Genomic DNA, 21,216 nt, shown 5'->3' with positions numbered 1-21,216 from the left:
ATAAGGCCTGGAGCTTTGGGCCTGGGCCGATAAGTAGTTGCAATAAGGACAGGAGTGTCGGGCCTGGGCCAATAAGTAGTTGAAATAAGGTGAGGATCTTCGGACCCAGGCCGATAACTAGTTGCAATAACGTCAGGAGCTTCGGGCCTGGGCCAATAAGTAGTTGCAATAAGGACAGGAGCTTCGGACTTCAGCTAGTATGTGCACCCAGGAGCCAGCCTTGTGACCAGTCTTCCATGACACTCGACGCTGTATGCGAGTCCTTAGACATCCTTACATGTAGCAGGCCTCAGTTTGGATCTCCACATCAGTACCGTGCATGTGTTGCATGCAACTCCATCTTCAGTGTTGTGCTCTCTGTTTCCATGTATATACTGTAATCTCTAATATGTGTGTATTGTGTCTTATCCAGTCAGATGATTTTGTTTCCCTTTTTGTTTTGGTGCTTGGGCAGGTTTCTTGTCTTTTAGTCTCTTTGTTCTGATCTTGTTGTGTCTGATATACATGTGTGCTTCTCTACTCTCTCATTGCTGAATCCCAGAAGCTAGACTCTCTTCTTTGACCCTTTTCAGGTATAGTTAATCAAACCCTAACTCTTCTAAACCTACCTACTATGCAACTTACCTACTAAACCTTACTAACATGTAACCACTGTGATTAAAGGGTTTGTCCCAGGAACAAGACTTACCCCCCCGGGCACAGTAAAGGGGATAAGCGTCACATCACTGTGGGTCCCACTGATCAGGAATGGAGCGACGGTCATGTATGTGCATGGAATGGACAGCTGTCATCTATGTCAGTCCCATAGAGATGAATGGCGTGGCAATGCACATGCGTCTCCACCGCTTCATTCTTGGGAGCCCCAGCAATCAGATGCCTATCCCCTATTTTATAGTCTTGATCATGGACTATTCCTTTATGGATTTCTATCCCATAAACCCTCTCTTTTCTAATGTCAGAGTTATTGTAAGCTGACATTACCACAAAGCCATAAAAATCAAGACATGTAGGAGGTCACTTATCGACACTACTCACTTTACATGGATTTTCCAGGATTTTCTATCCTTAGGACAGACCATCAATGTGCGGTTAGTAGTGTGTTTCTCCCCATCGCTTACTCTCCGCAGCTTCTTATCTGCAAAGTACTGTACCAGTCCATGCTTCCCTGTTTGGTATTGCAGCTTAACAGTAAGTATAGTTCACCAGAGTAAAATCCCCGATAACTCCTTACGTTGAGGCAACATGTCACGGACATAGAGTATTTTCAGAAGGAAAAAAAAAACCTGCCCAGTAGTATGAATGAGATGATACGTCATCTAATCCCTTCACCTCTGGGCAAACTGCAGAAACCACAGCACGTTCGTTTTACCTTTGAAAACGCAACATTTTCCCATAGACTTATATGGGGCAAGTAAAAATGCAAAACATAGTGAAAAGTGCAAGTGTTTTGGAGATTGTGTTTTTACAGAAATTTTTTATGCTGCATTTTTTTATTTGCATTTCACTGTTTGACCTTAGTTTAAAAGGGGATTGGTCCCCCGGACACATCTGTTATAGCAAAAAAATGTAATAGCAATTCAGGACCTTCTCTTAGAACCCTCTACAGTGCTGCGGGCCATTGTAGGTTTCCTTGTAGGTTTCCTCCTAGAATGTCAATTTCTAGGAGGAATAACAGAGGAATGCACAATGTAAAGTCCTAAGAAAAGATGCTCTAGAATTATTTCACGGGGAATACAAGTGCAAATAATTTTTCAATCCCTCGGAACTAACTAAAGACGTTTTTCTCATTGACAGTATACAGCTTTACAATATTAAATCTACAAACATTTGATATATAGATGTAAATTCTCCCAACAAAGTTGAATAAGCCGATAATGGGAAGCCTCGCTGCAGGGACGCTCACTAGTCATTTGTAATTCACAGGGGACCTGGCTGCAAGTGTTCATTCCCCTGCAGCGCCACCACAGGGGAAATTAAGCATTACATTATGCTCATTGAAATCACTAGGCTGTTGTTTGTAGCCACTATCTACAGTATGTTGTGGTTACTTGATGGAGACCCCTTCTATTAATAGGATAGTCTCTTGTTACCCATAGACAAGCTTGCTCATTGTCGCCACCTAGGGAAATATATATATGTTCACCAGACGAGAACACTGGAAACTGAAATAAATGCCCCCACCTCAAAACGGGATGGTCTGACAAAGCTGACCATATACTGCCCTGGCACTAAATAATATACCAATACACAAATATAGACAGGACCCTGAAGGTGTAAAGATATATTTATCTATACTGAAGATAAACCTCAGCAATCTGGGACCCTTTGTAGAGAAAAACTCATTGGACCAACATCATTGTGTGTTCATTGTGGTCTAAAGTCACACAGTCTAAGTAGGGACATGTAGTTGAGAGGTATCTATTGAGAATCACCATTAAATTGATTTAATCCAAATTTAATTTAATCCAACATGGATACTTACCTCCTAAGAGGGCATTCACACGGAGGAAGTTGGCACTGATTCTGGCAACTCGCTGTAGAATCAGCGCTGAAAAAAAGATTCCCATTGACTTCAAGGGGTTCCATTTTCCGCGTGGAACCCGTTGAACTCAATGGGGAAAAAAAGTCTCCCATTGATTTCAATGGGTTCCGCGTGGAAAATGGAACCAATTGAAGTCAATGGGAGTCTTTTTTTCAGCGCTGATTCTACCGCGAGTTATTGTGCCAGAATCAGCGCCAACTTCCTCCGTGTGAATGCCCCCTAAGGGTAGGTGTTCAAAAGAATTTTCCAACCCCCCCAGTGTTTTGTTATACTGACGACCTATCCACAGGTCCACCTGGACAACTTACCGAGCAGCTGAAGCCTCTGCATAGGACGGTGCCATAAGCAGCTCTGCTCCTAGGCAATAATAGTAATAACCACAGAGATGCAGCCACATCTTCCGTATAGGAGTATTTTGGGGTACCGCAGCTCTACGCATATTACCTGAATAGGAGCAGAGCTGTTTTTGGCCCCCTCCAGTGCAGTGGCTTCCAATGCTGAGATGTGGCTGGATCAGCTAAGTACAGGGCCGGGTGTCGGACCTCATCTCATTGTATTCTGATGAATTAACCAGTGGATAGGTCATCGGTATAAGCAAAAAACACCCAAAAAAACCTTTAAGTGCCTGATTGCTGGAGGTCCGACCTCTGGGACTGATCATGTAAGCAGGGTCCCATGTCCCTCATTTGAAGATCGTGGCAGTGCTAGGGTTTGTCCTTCTATTCAAAGATGGCTGAATACAATGCTCATCTGTTTTTGTCAGTCTCATTATAAATGGAGTTCACATATGTGACCACTACTCTATTCACACTGGGACACCGGACCTCTGTTATGGTGGTCTGTGAGGTCCCAGTGGGTAGTTTCCGTCTCCAGACAACCCCTATAACCTCTACACGTGGTCTTGCAGCCTGTAATGGAGTTAGATCTGTTACATTGATCCCATAGACAGTGATATGTAGGATTGGGATTGCACTAGAGTTATGATCCCTATCTTCCATCATTTGCATGGGGCACTGATGTCTACAGATGTGACCTAGAATTATCGTTGGGGTCTAACCCCTGTAATATTTGCCTGACTTTGCAGCATTTTTACTCACTTCTGATCGTGTCTTGCATAGTATCCTAAACAATCCAATTGGACGAGGGAACCGCTTCTGAGACTTGTCCCCACACCCTAGAAAGCATTGACAGCGTAGGGGTGTACGTAACAATTGTTTGCTTTCTGTGTGCTGCTGACATCTATGTATTAGGAGATCGAGTATCCCGCTGTGTCTCCTAGGCTCCCGTATCTAGTACAAGAGCCAAAGTTGTGGGATGTAATGTGATGCTCCAGCGCTGGCCCCATACTGGATATGGCAGCCTAGGAGACAGAGCAGTATGTGCCGTCTCCTAGCGCATACATATCAGTGGCGGTACGTGCTGCTATTTACAAGCATTATATTCAGTAAATGACATATTATGCACACGCTGCCACCAATACCACTTTTCTGTAGGATTGGAGGACATTGTCCGCAAAAGAATGTATGGAGAGAGAAGCCATTGCTTTACGTTACTGTTGTCAATGCGTTTTACTTGTCGTCACGTATAGCACTTTACATGTCCTGTGGTTCACGTCATGCGTGATCTGATAATTGTCATTTATCTGTTTTATTTTTACTAAGTTTTTTGCTTTTTTTTTTTTTTTTTTTTTTAAATCGGCATAGCTGTGTGTTTTTCTGTTTTTACATATTTATGATGACATAGTGTGAAGAGTGTAAGGTGTTGAATAGGGTGTAAATTAATGTTTAGTACCCCCAGAGACAAGGGGCGAGAAACGGGAACCCTTCAAGTCACACATTTTGCCTTCTTTTATATTCTGCACTAGCAAATACCGTATATACTCGAGTATAAGCCGACCCGAATATAAGCCGAGGCCCCTAATTTTACCACAAAGATCTGGGAACTTATTGACTCGAGTATAAGCCGAGGGGGGGAAATGCAGCAGCTACTCGAAAACTTCAAAAATTAAAATGGTCGGAGTTTTTGGGTGCAGTAGTTGCTGGGGAAGGGGAGGGGGTGTTTTGTTTGTCTGTCTGCCCCTTCCCTGAGCTTGAGGACTGAGTTTTTTCCCCCCACTTGGAACTCAGTCTGGCTGAATATAGGGTATCTGCAGTGCTCCTATTAACCCCTTCCCGACGGAACAGGAGCACTGCAGATCGCCTATATTCAGTAGACCGGGCACTTTCAGACACAGGGATACCAAATGTGTTTGTGTTTCACAGTCATTTTCTACTTTTATATGTATTCTAGGGAAAGGAGGGATTTACAACTTTCATTTACTTTATTTTTTTATTATATATTTTTTTAAAGCTTTTTTTTTTTTTTTTCCCACTATTTTATGGGAGATTCTATACATTACTATTGTGGCTGGTCATAGCCAAAAATTGTGCTGAAAAATTTGGCTTATACTCGAGTATATACAGTAATGTTTTAGAATGTACTAGTCAACTGGATAGATAGATAGATAGATAGATAGATAGATAGATAGATAGATAGATAGATAGATAGATCGATAGGAGATAGATGTGACCCTGCTCTACTCCAAGTACAAGCAGCAGGAGTAGAGCATAGTTGGTCACATAGCAGAGAGCCAGAGGAAAGCGACATCCAGCCCTCTGCTGTGCTCTGCAAACTTAAGAATGTGTACGGGGAACATTGAAGTCAGTGTGATGCTTATTTGGGATCTCAGTGAGGGGCCTTAAGTCCCACCTAAACCCTAAGGGAAGTTTTAATAGTAAGTTCACACGGAGGAATTTGCTGCGGATTCAGCCCCCCGAATCAGCGTTAGATTTCGCCCAGAGATCCCAGCAGGACGTTGAAAAAAATAAGCACCCTGCTCAATCTTGCCGCAGCTCAAAGCTCCCTAATTGTTAGGCCCATTCATCTGGGTCTAGTCAGCAGCAGCCGCCGCCATGCATCACTGTCCCGTCATGGGTAGACTGCGGTCAGAAAACAGTGGCGGAAAATGAATTCCTCTACATTGTCCGCCATGTGAACTTCCCCTAAGGGTCCGCAGAGCATTCTCCCTCCATGATCTTTGTTCTATATGAGTCAGCAGCTCTGCAGCGTGTCTGGTTGCCAGGACTTCACCCCAAGTAAATTTAATATTTTGCTTTAATAAAGCCCAAACTAATTAACTGCGTCTTATCTTAAGGATTGTGAGAATGTCTTAACTCAGGCATTGTGAAGATCTAACAATAGGTATTGAACTCCATATCAGGCTGCTACCAACACTGGCAGCATAAGAAAACATTGGGGCTTATGGGAGTTCTTTGAGGTTAGAAAAACATATCTGTTTTCTTCCAGAAACCACGCGACTGTCCGTGAGCGGCGTCTGCTATTGCATCTCAGCCTTATTAAAGTGAATGCGACAATACCAGACATAACGTCATATAAGCCACAGATAGACGGTGCAATCCAGCAGTAAACTAGTCTCTGTGTACACTGTCGGACCCACACTAGGGTTACACGGGGTGAACTACCGGTATTTCTAGCTGAAAAAGCATACACACGCCAGACAAGGATATCATTGAGGGCATCTGGTGTTAAAGGGATTGTCCAGGATTGCTTTCTTTGAAAATAGAGTGCCACACCTGTGCACAGGTAGTGTTTGGTATTGCGGCTCAGCCTCATTTAAAGGAGTCTGTCATGTTACAAAATGTCCAGTGTGCAGGTAGCATCTTATAGAGTAGGGGGTGCTGAGCAGATACATATATAGTTTTGTGGCAAATATTCAATATAACTTTGTTTAAACCTTTGCTTATTCTGGTGTTCGGTGCCTAGTGGGCGGTCCTACTCAGTGATTGACAACTAGCTCTATATACGCTCTTATACAAATGAGACTGTCAGTAAGTGAGTAGGACCGCCCACTGGACTCCTAACCCAGAATGAGCTGCCAGTGAATAAATGACAGGTTGTACAGGAGTGTATCCCATAAATCTATACAGCAATCTGCTCATCCCCTCCTGCCCTATAACATGGTACCTGCAGATTGTAGTGCATGGACCCTTTAATCTTGTTATACTCATTAGAAATATTGAAATATTGGGGACGTCTTATATGGAATGTTTCAGTCATTTTCCGTTTTTTTGCTCTTAAACGTGATTTTTCAACATCCGGTTTTATATTTGTAGAGCCAGAATGAAGACTGGGGAGGTTACTCAGACGATATGATGTGATAGTGACCACCACAGAGACTCCCTGTAGGTTTCTGGTAACGATGCACTTAGGTGTTCTGCTGCACGTGTAACCCTGGGTGCGGTGCAGGGACTGATGCATGAAGTACTTACCTTGTATCTTGTATAAGGAGGTAGCCGGTATTGTGCTCACGGCCAATAATTATTAGCATGGCGATGTATGATGAGTGGGATTTATAACAGCCATTAATTCCTGTCCACACATTGATTTTTACCAGCACCTTTTATTTATTTCTTTTATAAAGTAAACTAGTAAATCCTGACAGAACCTGAGAGAGATGGTGAGAGTCCTGCTTAGTGTGTGTGCACAGAAGCCTGTCAGGGCTCGCTCTATTTCTTGTCATGATTTATTCTGCTTTTTACTTCTGCTCCATATCATATAACCCTATATATCAGAGAGCTCAGCTTCTCTCCCTCTATCACAGGGATAGGCAACCTTCAGCACTCCAGCTCTTGTCAAACTACAACTCCCAGCATGCATACTTGCTCTGCTGTTGTTGGAACTACCATAGAAGACACACATGTTGGGAGTTGTAGTTTCACAGCAGCTGGAGTGCCAAAGGTTCCCTACCCCTGCTCTATCATATAGACCTATATATCACAGAGCTTAGCGTCTCTCCCTCTATCACATAACCCTATATATCACAGAGCTCAGCTTCTCTCCTCTATCATATAATCCTATATATCACAGAGCTCAGCTTCTCTCCTCTACCATATAACCCTATATATCACAGAGCTCAGCTTCTCTCCTCTATCATATAACCCTATATATCACAGAGCTCAGCTTCTCTCCCTCTATCATATAACCCTATATATCACAGAGCTCAGCTTCTCTCCTCTATCATATAATCCTATATATCACAGAGTTCAGCTTCTCTCCTCTATCATATAATCCTATATATCACAGAGCTCAACTTCTCTCCTCTATCATATAACCCTATATATCACAGAGCTCAGCTTCTCTCCCTCTATCATATAACCCTATATATCACAGAGCTCAGCTTCTCTCCTCTATCATATAACCCTATATATCACAGAGCTCAGCTTCTCTCCTCTATCATATAACCCTATATATCACAGAGCTCAGCTTCTCTCCTCTGTCATATAACCCTATATATCACAGAGCTCAGCTTCTCTCCTCTATCATATAACCCTATATATCACAGAGCTTAGCGTCTCTCCCTCTATCACATAACCCTATATATCACAGAGCTCAGCTTCTCTCCTCTATCATATAACCCTATATATCACAGAGCTCAGCTTCTCTCCCTCTATCATATAGACCTATATATCACAGAGCTTAGCGTCTCTCCCTCTATCACATAACCCTATATATCACAGAGCTCAGCTTCTCTCCTCTATCATATAATCCTATATATCACAGAGCTCAGCTTCTCTCCTCTACCATATAACCCTATATATCACAGAGCTCAGCTTCTCTCCTCTACCATATAACCCTATATATCACAGAGCTCAGCTTCTCTCCTCTATCATATAATCCTATATATCACAGAGCTCAGCTTCTCTCCTCTACCATATAACCCTATATATCACAGAGCTCAGCTTCTCTCCTCTATCATATAACCCTATATATCACAGAGCTCAGCTTCTCTCCTCTATCATATAACCCTATATATCACAGAGCTCAGCTTCTCTCCTCTATCATATACACCTATATATCACAGAGCTCAGCTTCTCTCCTCTATCATATAACCCTATATATCACAGAGGTCAGCTTCTCTCCTCTATCATATAACCCTATATATCACAGAGCTCAGCTTCTCTCCCTCTATCATATAACCCTATATATCACAGAGCTCAGCTTCTCTCCTCTATCATATAATCCTATATATCACAGAGTTCAGCTTCTCTCCTCTATCATATAATCCTATATATCACAGAGCTCAACTTCTCTCCTCTATCATATAACCCTATATATCACAGAGCTCAGCTTCTCTCCCTCTATCATATAACCCTATATATCACAGAGCTCAGCTTCTCTCCTCTATCATATAACCCTATATATCACAGAGCTCAGCTTCTCTCCTCTATCATATAACCCTATATATCACAGAGCTTAGCGTCTCTCCCTCTATCACATAACCCTATATATCACAGAGCTCAGCTTCTCTCCTCTATCATATAATCCTATATATCACAGAGTTCAGCTTCTCTCCTCTATCATATAATCCTATATATCACAGAGCTCAACTTCTCTCCTCTATCATATAACCCTATATATCACAGAGCTCAGCTTCTCTCCCTCTATCATATAACCCTATATATCACAGAGCTCAGCTTCTCTCCTCTATCATATAACCCTATATATCACAGAGCTCAGCTTCTCTCCTCTATCATATAACCCTATATATCACAGAGCTCAGCTTCTCTCCTCTATCATATACACCTATATATCACAGAGCTCAGCTTCTCTCCTCTATCATATACACCTATATATCACAGAGCTCAGCTTCTCTCCTCTATCATATAACCTTATGTATCACAGAGCTCAGCTTCTCTCCTCTATCATATAACCCTATATATCACAGGGCTCAGCTTCTCTCCTCTATTATATAACCCTATATATCACAGAGCTCAGCTTCTCTCCTCCATCATATAACACTATATATCACAGAGCTCAGCTTCTCTCCTCTATCATATAATCCTATATATCACACTGCTCAGCTTCTCTCCTCTATCATATAACACTATATATCACAGAGCTCAGCTTCTCTCCTCTATCATATAACCCTGTATATCACAGAGCTCAGCTTCTCTCTTCTATCATATAACCCTATATATCACAGAGCTCAGCTTCTCTCCTCTATCATATACACCTATATATCACAGAGCTCGGTTTCTCTCCCTCTATGATAACCTGCTTTCAGATAGGGTAGCAGAAATCATCTGACAAGTTGTTACAATTTTAATGTGTTAATGGTGAATCAGTGTTTTTATTTTTCCTTTAATGTGTGTGCTCTGGTCTTGCAGATGTGATCTAACAGTAGATAGCGTAACATTTCCTATGAGGATCTCTTATAACACTTATAGAAATATAGTGGTGACTGCAAAAATCTGTTATTGCTAATTTTCTTTCCCTTAAAGTGATGCTCCCTCATTGTTGTATGCCCAAGACGCATGGAACTGTATTGGTGACTTGGCTCTTATTGTAAAGAAACTTGTACCTTTAAGTGAATGTTTCCCCTTGAGTATAATTTCTTTTCATGAAGAAGGTGTGAATTCTCTACTGATCAAAGGGAATTAGAAAACATAGCTGGTATCATTCAGAAACAGCGCCACACCTGTCCATGGATTGTGTCGGATATTGCAGCTCAACTTTATTGAAATAAATTAGGCTGACCTTAAATAATAGACACAATCTGTTGTGGTGCTGTTTCTGTACTAAAGCAGCCACATTTTTTCTCTACTTTTGAGGTACCAAGCTCTAAATCCTTTAAATATACAGCAGAAGTATAAACGTGGTACAAAATAATTCCAGGAACATTAGACATAAAGGTCAAGATCATCTCCATACTTCTATAAAGCTGACCAGCTGCTTTAGGTTTGTGTCTCGGTACTCCCCCATAGACATGCATGTATTTTTACTGCTTGGATGAGCGGCTGTCAGACTTCTCTGGTAAGCGACACTCAACTGGCCTAGATTTTAATACCGCTGCATAGGACTGCACCTGAGTTATCAATAGGTCAGAGCCTCATAATAATCCAGGCGCAGTTGGTGCCAGTGGGGGAATGTCTTAAGACTAGTGTACCAAACACTAGTCTTAATAAATCCCCCCCCCCCGTTGTATTGTCTGAAAGACCATCCATTTAATAGGAATAGTTGTCTACTCAGTGCTTATCAGACTTTCACAATGTGACCTGTTTTTTTCTGGCATGGGTTGCTGTACGGATAGGAGAATTCTCTGCTACCTATAGTTACAAGCTACCATGTGACCTCAGTCCTGCCTCTCGCACAATCTGTTCCTTATACCGCCATTACATACTGCCCGTATTCCCCACTTACATACACAGAGTCTGGTCACTATATCCCCATTATCTTTCCCATTGTTATCAGCACCATTTGGTGAAGCTTTACAAGGACCGTCAAGGCCTTTTTAGTATTAGCTCTGCAGAAACAAAAACTAGACATGGTTGCAGGTACTCCACGTTAAAATATTTAATATAAATATTTAAATCAAATATAACCATATATACACTATATGGAGAAAAGTATTGGGACACCAACATATTCCACCCAGACTCCCATTCTGTATCCATAGGCATTAATTTGGGATGGGAGAAAAGAGTCATTAAGAACCGCATTCAACACGAGCGTTTGGGTTTACCTGCAACCGAAACTCTCGAGAGTTCATCACCCACCAAACACTTATACTCTGGGGTGTCCTCAGACCCTACAGTATAATAAGTGGAGGCCCAAGGGGAGGTGTAAGAAATAACAAACACTTATACTCCCCTTCCCTCACCTCTCCTAGGCGTCCAGGGTCCCACAGCATCGTCTTCTAGCCTCTGGCTGATGTAATACAACCTAGGCTGGAAGAGGCCTGAAGAAGATCCCAGGGGATTGTTGGACGCCCTAAGGATGCTCAGGAGAGGCCAGAAAAGATGAATGTCATTGTTATTACACTCTGGTATCTTGAGAGACCCCAGAGAAATAATAATAGTACTTACGGTTTGTATCTGAATAAGTTCAGCCGGAAACAAATCGGAGGGCCGAGTCTCACAAATATTTGTTGAAACTCATGAAGTTCACCCATCCCTTCATTAATACAGAGTTGATCTCCCCTTTGCAGCTAAAAATCTTCCAATATTCTGGGAAGGTTGTCTGTGGGAATCTTTGCCGATTCTTCCAGCACATAGGACAAAGCACATGAAGTTCTTACAATGAGTGACCTTCCTGTAATATAAGGTTATTATACATTGCATATGCAGGGATAGGTCGGCACCACACTGGGGCTGCTTTACAGCACTAGACTTAGCAGCGCGGCGCTGACTCCTGTTGGTGATGAATTCTGCGGGAATGCGATTTCCTTCACTTCTATTATTATTTTTATTGTGCATTTAAGTAAATTGATGTAGTAATTTTCCCATCTAACAATGGTGAGCCGGCTTCTCGTGGAGCAGAGGACTGCGTGGCATACCCATGTATATTGCAAGGTAACCTTGGAGAAACCTCGCTGAAGATAGATGGTCGCGTTCCTTCGCCGTCTCCATAGCAGGCGCATTGTCTGAGAGTCCGCTCCTTCCTGGTTAAATTAATGATGCCTCTTCTGTTACATTAGGCAGCGGGTAAAGCGGCCATTATCACTGACTCGGATCATTTTCCACAAGCAGCTGTATTATTATGGTAATGGGATGAGCACTGCTATCTGAGACCCGGGAGTAGAAAGCAGATGTACACAATATCATTCTGACATAAATGATGGCAACTCTGAGATGTATTTTTCATTGCCATATGTTGTCGGATTCTGTAGTTAATTTCCCATATACAGTATATAATGCCATTAGTAGGAAACCGGAATAAATATTCTATATCACAGCATTATGTGACTTCCTAGCCCGGCTGGCTATTTCTTCCATTGTAGTCAGCTTTTTATATGGAATCATAGAATAGATTGTGGTTTTAAAGAAAAAAAAATGTGTCTTAGTAGCTACCAACTCATTGCCAATCTCTGAGGATACAGGGCAGACAGTCAACAAGTTGTCTCTCCTGCCTTTCCATATGTGTGCCCTCCTGTAAGTATGAGCCCCGAGGGGACCATCCTTCACATTTGGGAAGTAGCCTGTGATCGTGAACCTCCACTGATCCCTAAAGGTTTTACGTGGGCTGACAACAGGCCCACAGCCAGTGGCATTTGATAATATCCAATAGTCTATTGCTGTTGTTTAATAGGCCTTGTATAGGGGACGCGTTCATTTCGCAGGGAGAGGTACGGCTTACAAACCCCCATTTTTGGCTTAAAAGATTTGATCACCCAACAAATGAGGAATCTGGTTGGTCGGGGTCTGACACCTGGGACCCCCACAGATCAATGAATGAAATGGCAATGCTGCTGCAGTAAGTGCCGACAGGCGGGTGACAGTCTGTGGCCTTTGTGTAGCTCAGTTTCAATCAAGTAGATGGGACTGAACTGCCATATCAACTATATACAACTATATAATGTCCGGTACTGTGCTTGCTAGGCTGTAAGGAAGTTACAGCACTCGTCCAAAATCTTGTGTTAGGTCAGAGCCTTCAGGTGCAGTTGTTGCCACTGGGGGAATGTATGAAGACTAGCGTACAGAATGGCAGTCTTAATAAATCCCACTACCCCTCTTCCTTCCTTCCCTGTTGTATTCTCTGAAAGACCATCCCTTGTAATAGCCCCCTTGTAATAGCTGGTTGGCAGGGGTGCCAAGAGTCCTCCCCCTACCAGTCTGGTATTTTTGGATCTCGGACACGGAAAACCACTTTGAGAATAAGTTCATAGGAATTTGCCACAGATTCCAACTCTAAATCCGTGGCTAGGCCACGGCCGATTACTGCGGCGGAAAATGAAGAGGAATTTCTCATTTTCTGCCGTGTGAACGTCCCTTTAACTGTGTTGCGATGGAGATCACCATTTGTTTTGGTTCCAGACTTATTCAGTGCAAATTCAGCTCTGCTACATTTGTAAATGATGGTGTAGTTAGTCATAGAAAGGCAATGTGCTTTGTGTATTGCATGTACATACACACACATATCTAGTTTCTATATACTGTATCGTCCATACATGCGGCCAGAGATACACAATGTCCAGTTATAATCTGTTGGGAAAGGGAGCGTTTCTGAAGCCCTAATACCTGCCTGTCAATCAAACCTATTAACCTCAATCAGTGAAATGAACTTAACCCTTTCTCCTCAATCATAGAGAGCCACTAGTGATTCTTAGACCCCAGTGATTTCCTCCCTGCGCAGTCTTTCACTCAATGTCACATTTGGACCTGCGTTTCTTTTGTAGCCCCGCCATGAGTACTTTAATGTGCCCGTGTACTAAGTGACAGCTCCTCCTGCATGCAGAGTATCAGACGACTTTCACTGGGCTTCATCCCGTCCTTGAAACGGTGAAAACATCCATCTTGCTGAGAGCAGTATTTATCATTTTTATATATTGTGTGTTTTTTGTGCCTTCATTTCATCTGTTATTGAGCGGCTCCATGTATCACATCATCTGTTCTTGTAATATTATAACTGCGTGTCTGTCTCTTGTTGCTTTAAACAAAGTGTTATAATAAGTTATAATATAGTTCAATGCTTTCCTTTACTGATGTTGTGCAATTGTTTGAAGTGTTAGGACTCGTGCACACACCCATGTGTATTTCAGTCTACCATACAAATCTGTATGACTACGGTCAGTCTTTACTGGTTGTCGTACACCGCACTGTATTCACCACTAAAATCACTGCAGTGTTACTAGTAGAGGCATATACCATGCGATATACATAATCTTCTGCACTAAGCGGTGTGATGTTGCCTGGATTCCCCACTGGTCTTTGTCCCCCGGCCACTGGCGGCCTACAGGAAATCTGCTCAGCCAATCACCACCGCTGTGAACTGTGATTGGCCGAGCAGGCACTTCCTGTGTATTAAAAGGAACATGGAAGCAAGAAAACGGCAAGGGACCCAGACAGCATGGGAATGAGAGCCCAGGGGGATCAATGAAGTGGGTAATATGTTTTTTGTTTTTTTCCTCGCTTTAAAGAAAACCTTTCATGTTCTCCTACACACATTGTTTTATATACCGCTAGAAAGCCAACAGTGTGCTGAATTCAGTGCACTGTCGGCTTTCCCATTAGGCACCCCGGGGCTGGAGAGATTGGCGCCTTTAGTTTTGGTACCGATCTCTGCCCACTGTCAGAAGGGCCATCCTGATAGTCTAGCTGGGCTGTGAGGACGCCCCTCCTGACAGTACTCGTCTATAGCCCTGTATGGTCAGAGGGGGCACGTTCCTTAACGCTCAGCTAGACTGCCAGGAACGCCCTTCTGACAGTGGGCAGAGATCAGTGCCGAAACTAACGGAAAACCATTGGCTTTCTAGCATTATATAAAACCGCATATGCAAGAGGACATGAAAGCTCCAAAGTTATAGTACAGCCTCATAAATGATGGTTCCCTTGCAGCACTGGGTTCACCTGTGTTTGCATGGCTTGCCAGACACTTTGGTTCCCCCCCACACTACAAAGACATACCAATGGATAGGCAATTTAGATTGTGAGGAACAACTTCACTACATCTGTAGAGCACTGTGAATATCCTATATGAGTAAGTAAAATAAAATAAACTTAGCATATTTACTCAGTAACACAGAGAGTGCATGCATAAGGACTAAATGTTATTTGTATGGATCTATAAAAGGGATTTCCCATTTAGGAATTTATCTCCGATCGAGGTCCAACTGATCACCTCAAGGACAGTGGTGTGTTACTCCTTGTGGTGATCAGATTTACCCCAGCCTTGCTCCGTTCATTTCGATGGGACCACTGGAGATAGCCACACTACAGCGCTCACCTATTTTTGGTGGTCCCATTCAGAACAGGGAGTAAAACACCCCCATGATCATTGCTAGAACATCTACCTATCTGCAACTTATGCTCTATCCCAGGGGTAGGGAACGTACGGCTCTCCAGCTGTTGCAAAACTACAACTCCCAGCATGCATACTGGCTCTGCTGTTCTGGGAACTCCTATGGAAGTGAATGGAGCATGCTGGGAGTTGTAGTTTCACAGCAGCTGGAGAGCCAAAGGTTCCCTATCCCTGCTCTATCCTGTGGATAGGAGATAAGTCCATAATATTGCTTGTCTATTATATATGATACCAATATATACTGATTCAGTGGCGTTACTAGGAATGGTGGGGCCCCAAGACAAACATATGACATGGCCAACCCCCCTTCCCCTCCACTGCAAGCACACACAAACCACATTTCGGCACACAGTATTATGCCCCATAGTGGCCCCTGCACACAGTATTATGCCCCATAGTGGCCCCTGCACACAGTATTATGCCCCATAGTGGCCCCTGCACACAGTATTATGCCCCATAGTGGCCCCTGCACACAGTATTATGCCCCATAGTGGCCCCTACACACAGTATTATTTCCCATAGTGGTCCCTGAACACAGGATTATGCCCTATAGTGGCCACTGCACAAAGCATTATGTTCCATAGTATTATGCCCCATAGTGAACCACCCATGAACAATAATTATGCTCTGGGGTCTTTTCAGACCACAGAGTATTATTATCGGAGACCCAGGAAAGGGTACAAACATAAAAAAAACAATGTTACTTACCTCTCCTGAGCTCCGGCGCACTCCCTGCTGGTGTCGGCCATCTTCAATGATGGAAGAGACGTCTCTTGAGCTGGGCCTGCGTCGTGATGCATACTGACACATACATCCACGGTGGACGCACGGTCATACCAGGCCTCTGGACTTACTAGGGCAAATTGACCCATTAAAATGCAGCAGAATTCTGATCATATACCTTGTGGCACCTTTATTAAAGGGGTTATAGATGATCCGGGAAGGGATAGAAGAGTGCAGCAGTGGGGGTCCGGAGGTTTCTGTGCTCAGTCTCCCCTGCTTATGCACTAACTCTTCAGTCACATGACCGACCCTGCTCTGCTCTGTGTAAAAGCAAGAGGAGTAGAGTGAAGTCAATAACGTCACAGAAAGCTGGAGCGACACGAGGGGAGCACCCTGCTGTACTCTGCAAAGCTAACAATTGGGGTGTGATGGAGCTCCTATTCTGTACAGCAAGGATGTTTCTCCAGTTCACTGTTTTCTATCCTCACATTAACCCGTTAACCTGCTGTGGCGTACTCAACCAGGTGGCATAGGGATTATCTGGCCCCAAATTGATAAGCCATATTTATGCCCTATTAACAGGGTAGGTCATCAGTTTGTAATCTGCAGGGGTACAAAAGCTGGTCTCTGCAAAGATGAGCTGTTCCAGCAGCCTCCAAATACTGGAAATTGCTACTGGATGGGGATTGTGTGCAGCACTACTCCTATTTCAGTAATGGGAGCGATGCTGCAATTTCCTGAAACTCCGCTATGGAGTGGATGGGATTTCTGTTCTGTTCCTGTCACTTGAATTGGAGCAGTGCTGCACGTGCTTCCCATCCACTAGCAGTTTCCAGCTGCCGGAAGATCTGATTTGTGTGGGGTGCTGGTGTGACCCCAACAGATCACATACTGATGATCTATACTGTGGATCGGTCATCAGTATGAAATTTCAATTTGGGGCTGGACAACCCTTTTAATATGCAAAATTATCACAAAGATCAATAGTAAATAAGCATCAACTTATGCGTACCCCAAATTAACTTCTTAAACTTCTGCAAGAACAAAAAAGGCTCTAAAAAGCACTTGCTTGGTGTTTCTCGTTGCCGAATTATCAGCCTCTCTCCATTCCGTTGAAATGTCACTTGACCAGCACTCTGACGCTTTGCGTCTCATAGGAATGCCTAGAAATACGTAGAAACTCTGACTTCCAGTCCACACTGAAGATGCTGAACGGAGCTGATGGGTTATACATTTACCTGGATCTCTTTTTCCCTTATGTACTTTACAAATGGAGGCGAGGGTAAACTAAACATTTAAAGCCAAAATTGTCTTGGTCCTTAAACGGTTAAAAGCGACCTCTCAGGATCCTCTTAGTATGAACGGGCGCAGTCCAGATTTTAGCTTTGACAGGTAACAGAGATTAATGATGTGAAGTCATTACCAGCGACTCGCTCTCCATATTTAGTTTAATAAGCCCTGTGTTGCTTCTCCATACCAAGACCAATAAATCTCTAAATTAAATTAGGGTCCATACCTGCGAGCGAGCGAGCGCCGGTGTAAGCCATGTAAGTGACGCACAGGAGTTCATTTTTTCTTATGCGGTGAAGCAGACCATGTTATTGCTTTTTCTTCTCCGATGTCTAGCAGGTGTACTTGTCATGTTTAAACACCCAGGAGTCATTTTTTTTGGTGAAAAGTGGGCTCCGCTCTGTGACATTAATACATAGCAAATGTTTCACATTACTGAGCAGATCGCTGTGCATAATGTTATATAACTGGAGGGTTTAAAGGGTTACTTCTCTGGAGAAGGCCTTTCGTTTTAGGATGTTGTCGTACATCAGACTGTGAGGGTTCCCTTTGCTGCTATAGCAGAGATCTGCAACCTGCTCTAATAGCCTCGCCTGTCAGCAGTTTGGAGGATCAGACTTGCTGACGGGCTCCCTTACAGATTAGAGATTGATCACAATTGCAACAAAAAAACAAATAGGTCTAGTCCTTTCCAAACAGCTTAGCTACAGAATATACTGTACATCAGGATACCGTGCATGGAGCGCCAGCTGTAATCTGGATAGTAGGGGGTTAAAACGTAGAGTAAGAATTTATTTTAGCACTGGTTTCTTTAGAGTATATTGATATTTTGAGCAATTTGTCTTTCCTGTTAAGAAGAGAAAAACGACAAAAATTCACGCTTTTTAGGTCGATTTGACTAAAGGAAAAAATTGCTGCGGACAGCGCCCTAGTGCTGAACGTATAGGATTTCAATGCGCAGCTCCGTGTTTCTAAGCAATATATCCCTAAATATATTATGTCAAATACCCCCAAGCTATGATCATACACGGTGCTGTACATTAGAAGAACAGAATGAGGACAGTGCAGGCGCCCTCGGGGTGGCACTGCCACAGAGTAAGAACCAAGACTAAGTGACTGCTTTATATGTCACTATAAGAAAATGTGCTGAGATAGGTGCAGAAAACCAATAGAAGTAGACTTCTTCATCAACCCTACTGGCTTACAGGGCTTATATGGGAAATAAGAAAGCTGGGAATGCACTGGTTACGCTTTATTACCCTGCTTATTACATGTGTAGAGGGCAGCGGGGGAGGCCAGGACTCATATCCCTTTGTCTCCCTTGCAGCCGCTCTTACTCTCATATGACCGGCTCTACTAAATGGACCTGTGCTCTCCAAAGAGAAGAGTCAGTGATGTCTGTGAGAGTATGAGTGGCTGCGGGGGAGACCGAGGAATGAGAGATCTGGTCTCCCCAGCTGCCCTCCGAACACATAATAAATGAGGTTTTTACCATGCAGCCATTGGCCACAGCAGGTGTAGCGCTAGCCACATTGTCTACCCCCACCCTGAAAGTAACAACCCAGAATAAAGACATAAAGGAGATGAACAAGTAACCCCCATGTCTAGCAAATCCAGCTAAAAATAATACACCTCCGAATACCAATTATATTTCTTCATCTCAGAGCAGGGAATTCTTTGCGCTCAGCTGCGCCCCCTGTTGCTTTTACGTTGCGTGGTGAACTCTATTGTAAATGTTTTATTTGAATTTTCTTCCTCTGAACCTCCCATGTGTAGTTTTTGTTGGCATGTGTCAAAATAAAACCGTGTTTCTATGCCTGTGTTTATTTGCTTTTCTTCTGCTGTGTGTATTGAGGTGATAAAATATTTGGCTCAGGTGTTCACAATATATTCTGCTTATAATAGAGCAAGCATTAGGCTCTATTCACACTAGGCTCCTGGCACCTGTTTTTTCATGGAATCCATGATTCTTTGATGGATAATTTTTCTAGATGATTCACACTGACACTGATGGACCCTGTCGACTCTTAGGGTTCGTTCACACGGGGCAAGAGGGGTCGGATTTTGGTGCTGATTCCACATCATAATCCGCCCCTCACAATAGCGGCATGTTCCCGCTCACAAAAAAAAGAAGTGAGCTGCCCTTTCTTCAGGCGGATTCCGCGGCTGAATCAGCTGCGGCATCCACCTTGAAGCAGCACACTCTGGACTAGGCCCATTCATCTGGGCCTACTCCGGAGTGGGAAGTCACGACTGTGGGAAGCCACGGCAGGAGTATTTTGGTTCTATTCTGGACCAAAATACGCCCCCCTTGCCCCGTGTGAATGAGGCCTATGGGGTTGTGTTATTTTTGACAAGCGCAAAACATTGGGGTATATTATTTGTGCTGTCAAAAATACCCTTGCCTGAGGGGGTCAGCATGTGGTTGATAAACAGCATGGATTACAAGTACGTCATTGTTATCCCTATTCCTAACAGTGCTCAGATTCTGTCAGATGAAATATGGCTACCTGACCCCTAACAGCACTTGGCGGGGCACGCACAGGGCACATAACTTTTTTGTTTTGTTTTTTTGTTCATAGTTTTTGGAAAGCAGGTTAAACAAAGTTTATTGCAATATACAGAAGATGTCTCAAGTGCTACAGGGGTGGTCCTAGGCCTGGCAAGTGCTCTGGGTCTTACTGGTAAATCCTTCACAAGGCTTCGCCCTCTTCTTTGATTGACAGGACAATCACTATAAGCCCCATTAAAATCTCATAATAGGGCGAGTATCATGTATGTGCCACGTGGTGACCAAAAGCAGCAGCTGTAATGGAGCTAAGGAAGGGGAGTCCTTCCCCCTAGGGGTCAAGGGTGGCGTTCATTATCAAGAATTTAGTACTTGCTTGGCCTGAGACCACGCTCGTAGCTCTTGGGATGTTACTTATCACAATAAACGTCTTCTGCTATAAAAACAGGATGAACAGAAGAAAGTCACTTGCCTGCAGGTCAATAAGTTGATCCTATAACTTTCTACTGTACTTGGTATTTCAATTCCTTCCCTTTTTCAAGATATAACATGCTCAAAGGAAACCTAAGGCGGGTATGCCACAAAAATGACTTATCCTCCATCTTTAGGATAAAGAATAAATTTCTGATTATTGGGTGTCTGAGGCCCCACCGATCCTGAGAATGGGTGTGTGTTCTAGTACCCCACTTCATTCATGTCTATGGGAACGCTGGAAGAAGTCAAGTACAGTATATGGTTATCTGATATGAATGGAGCGGAGTCTGTCTCCACCACCATGGGGCCTCCGTGGTCAAACCCTCACTGACGAGCAGTTTATCCCATTTCTTATTCATACAGGGTAAATAGTTTTTGTGACAAAGCCCCTTTAAACATGGTCACCATGACATCTTAATAGGGCTACAAGGGGTCATGGTGGCAGTGGTCTGTGGTGGCTAGTAGCCACACACTTCCACTTTGTTACATGGAGCTTTGCCTTGTTTCATTGATGTCCGATGTTTCATTATGGAAACAGTACTATGAGGCAGTACAGGGACCTATTAGCCCATGCATGCACTGCTAAGAGGACGAGCGTCCCATCCACAGACTCTAGTTTTGAGGTTATTGCCCCTCACCGGTGCAGAGCTCAGTACTGACTGGCAGTGTGAGAGGTCTAGACTTTGGTCAGAAGGGGTAATGTGTCTTATTGTTTTACATTAAAGGTCAGAAACTTGCGGCATATTGTGCCAAGAAGCTACTGTGGAGATTTGCTTACAGTAAGTGAATAACAGCAGAGGTGACTTGTCGGTGGCGGACATAG

The 21,216-nt window shown here is 43.4% G+C and overlaps 1 protein-coding gene across 4 annotated transcripts in view; it reads left to right on the top strand.

Moving 5' to 3' along the window:
- Positions 1 to 21,216, top strand: part of AP1S2 (adaptor related protein complex 1 subunit sigma 2) — an 80,375-nt gene that overhangs the window by 38,398 nt on the left and 20,761 nt on the right. Inside the window, exon 5 of one of the 4 annotated variants that reach the window (XM_075263693.1) lies at positions 6,715 to 6,783. The exons of 2 other annotated variants lie outside the window; for them this stretch is intronic. In XM_075263693.1, coding sequence (XP_075119794.1) covers positions 6,715 to 6,759 — 45 coding nt within the window. In that variant the 3' untranslated portion in view covers positions 6,760 to 6,783. Of the gene's footprint in view, positions 1 to 6,714; positions 6,784 to 13,775; positions 14,034 to 21,216 lie in introns of those variants that run through there. One more of the 4 variants, XM_075263694.1, reaches the window with a different exon arrangement.

Source organism: Leptodactylus fuscus, chromosome 2 (genome assembly GCF_031893055.1).
Source record: "Leptodactylus fuscus isolate aLepFus1 chromosome 2, aLepFus1.hap2, whole genome shotgun sequence".
Taxonomy (NCBI): domain Eukaryota; kingdom Metazoa; phylum Chordata; class Amphibia; order Anura; family Leptodactylidae; genus Leptodactylus; species Leptodactylus fuscus.
Note: the sequence above shows the minus strand (reverse complement) of the source record. Positions and strands in the feature narration are given on the sequence as shown.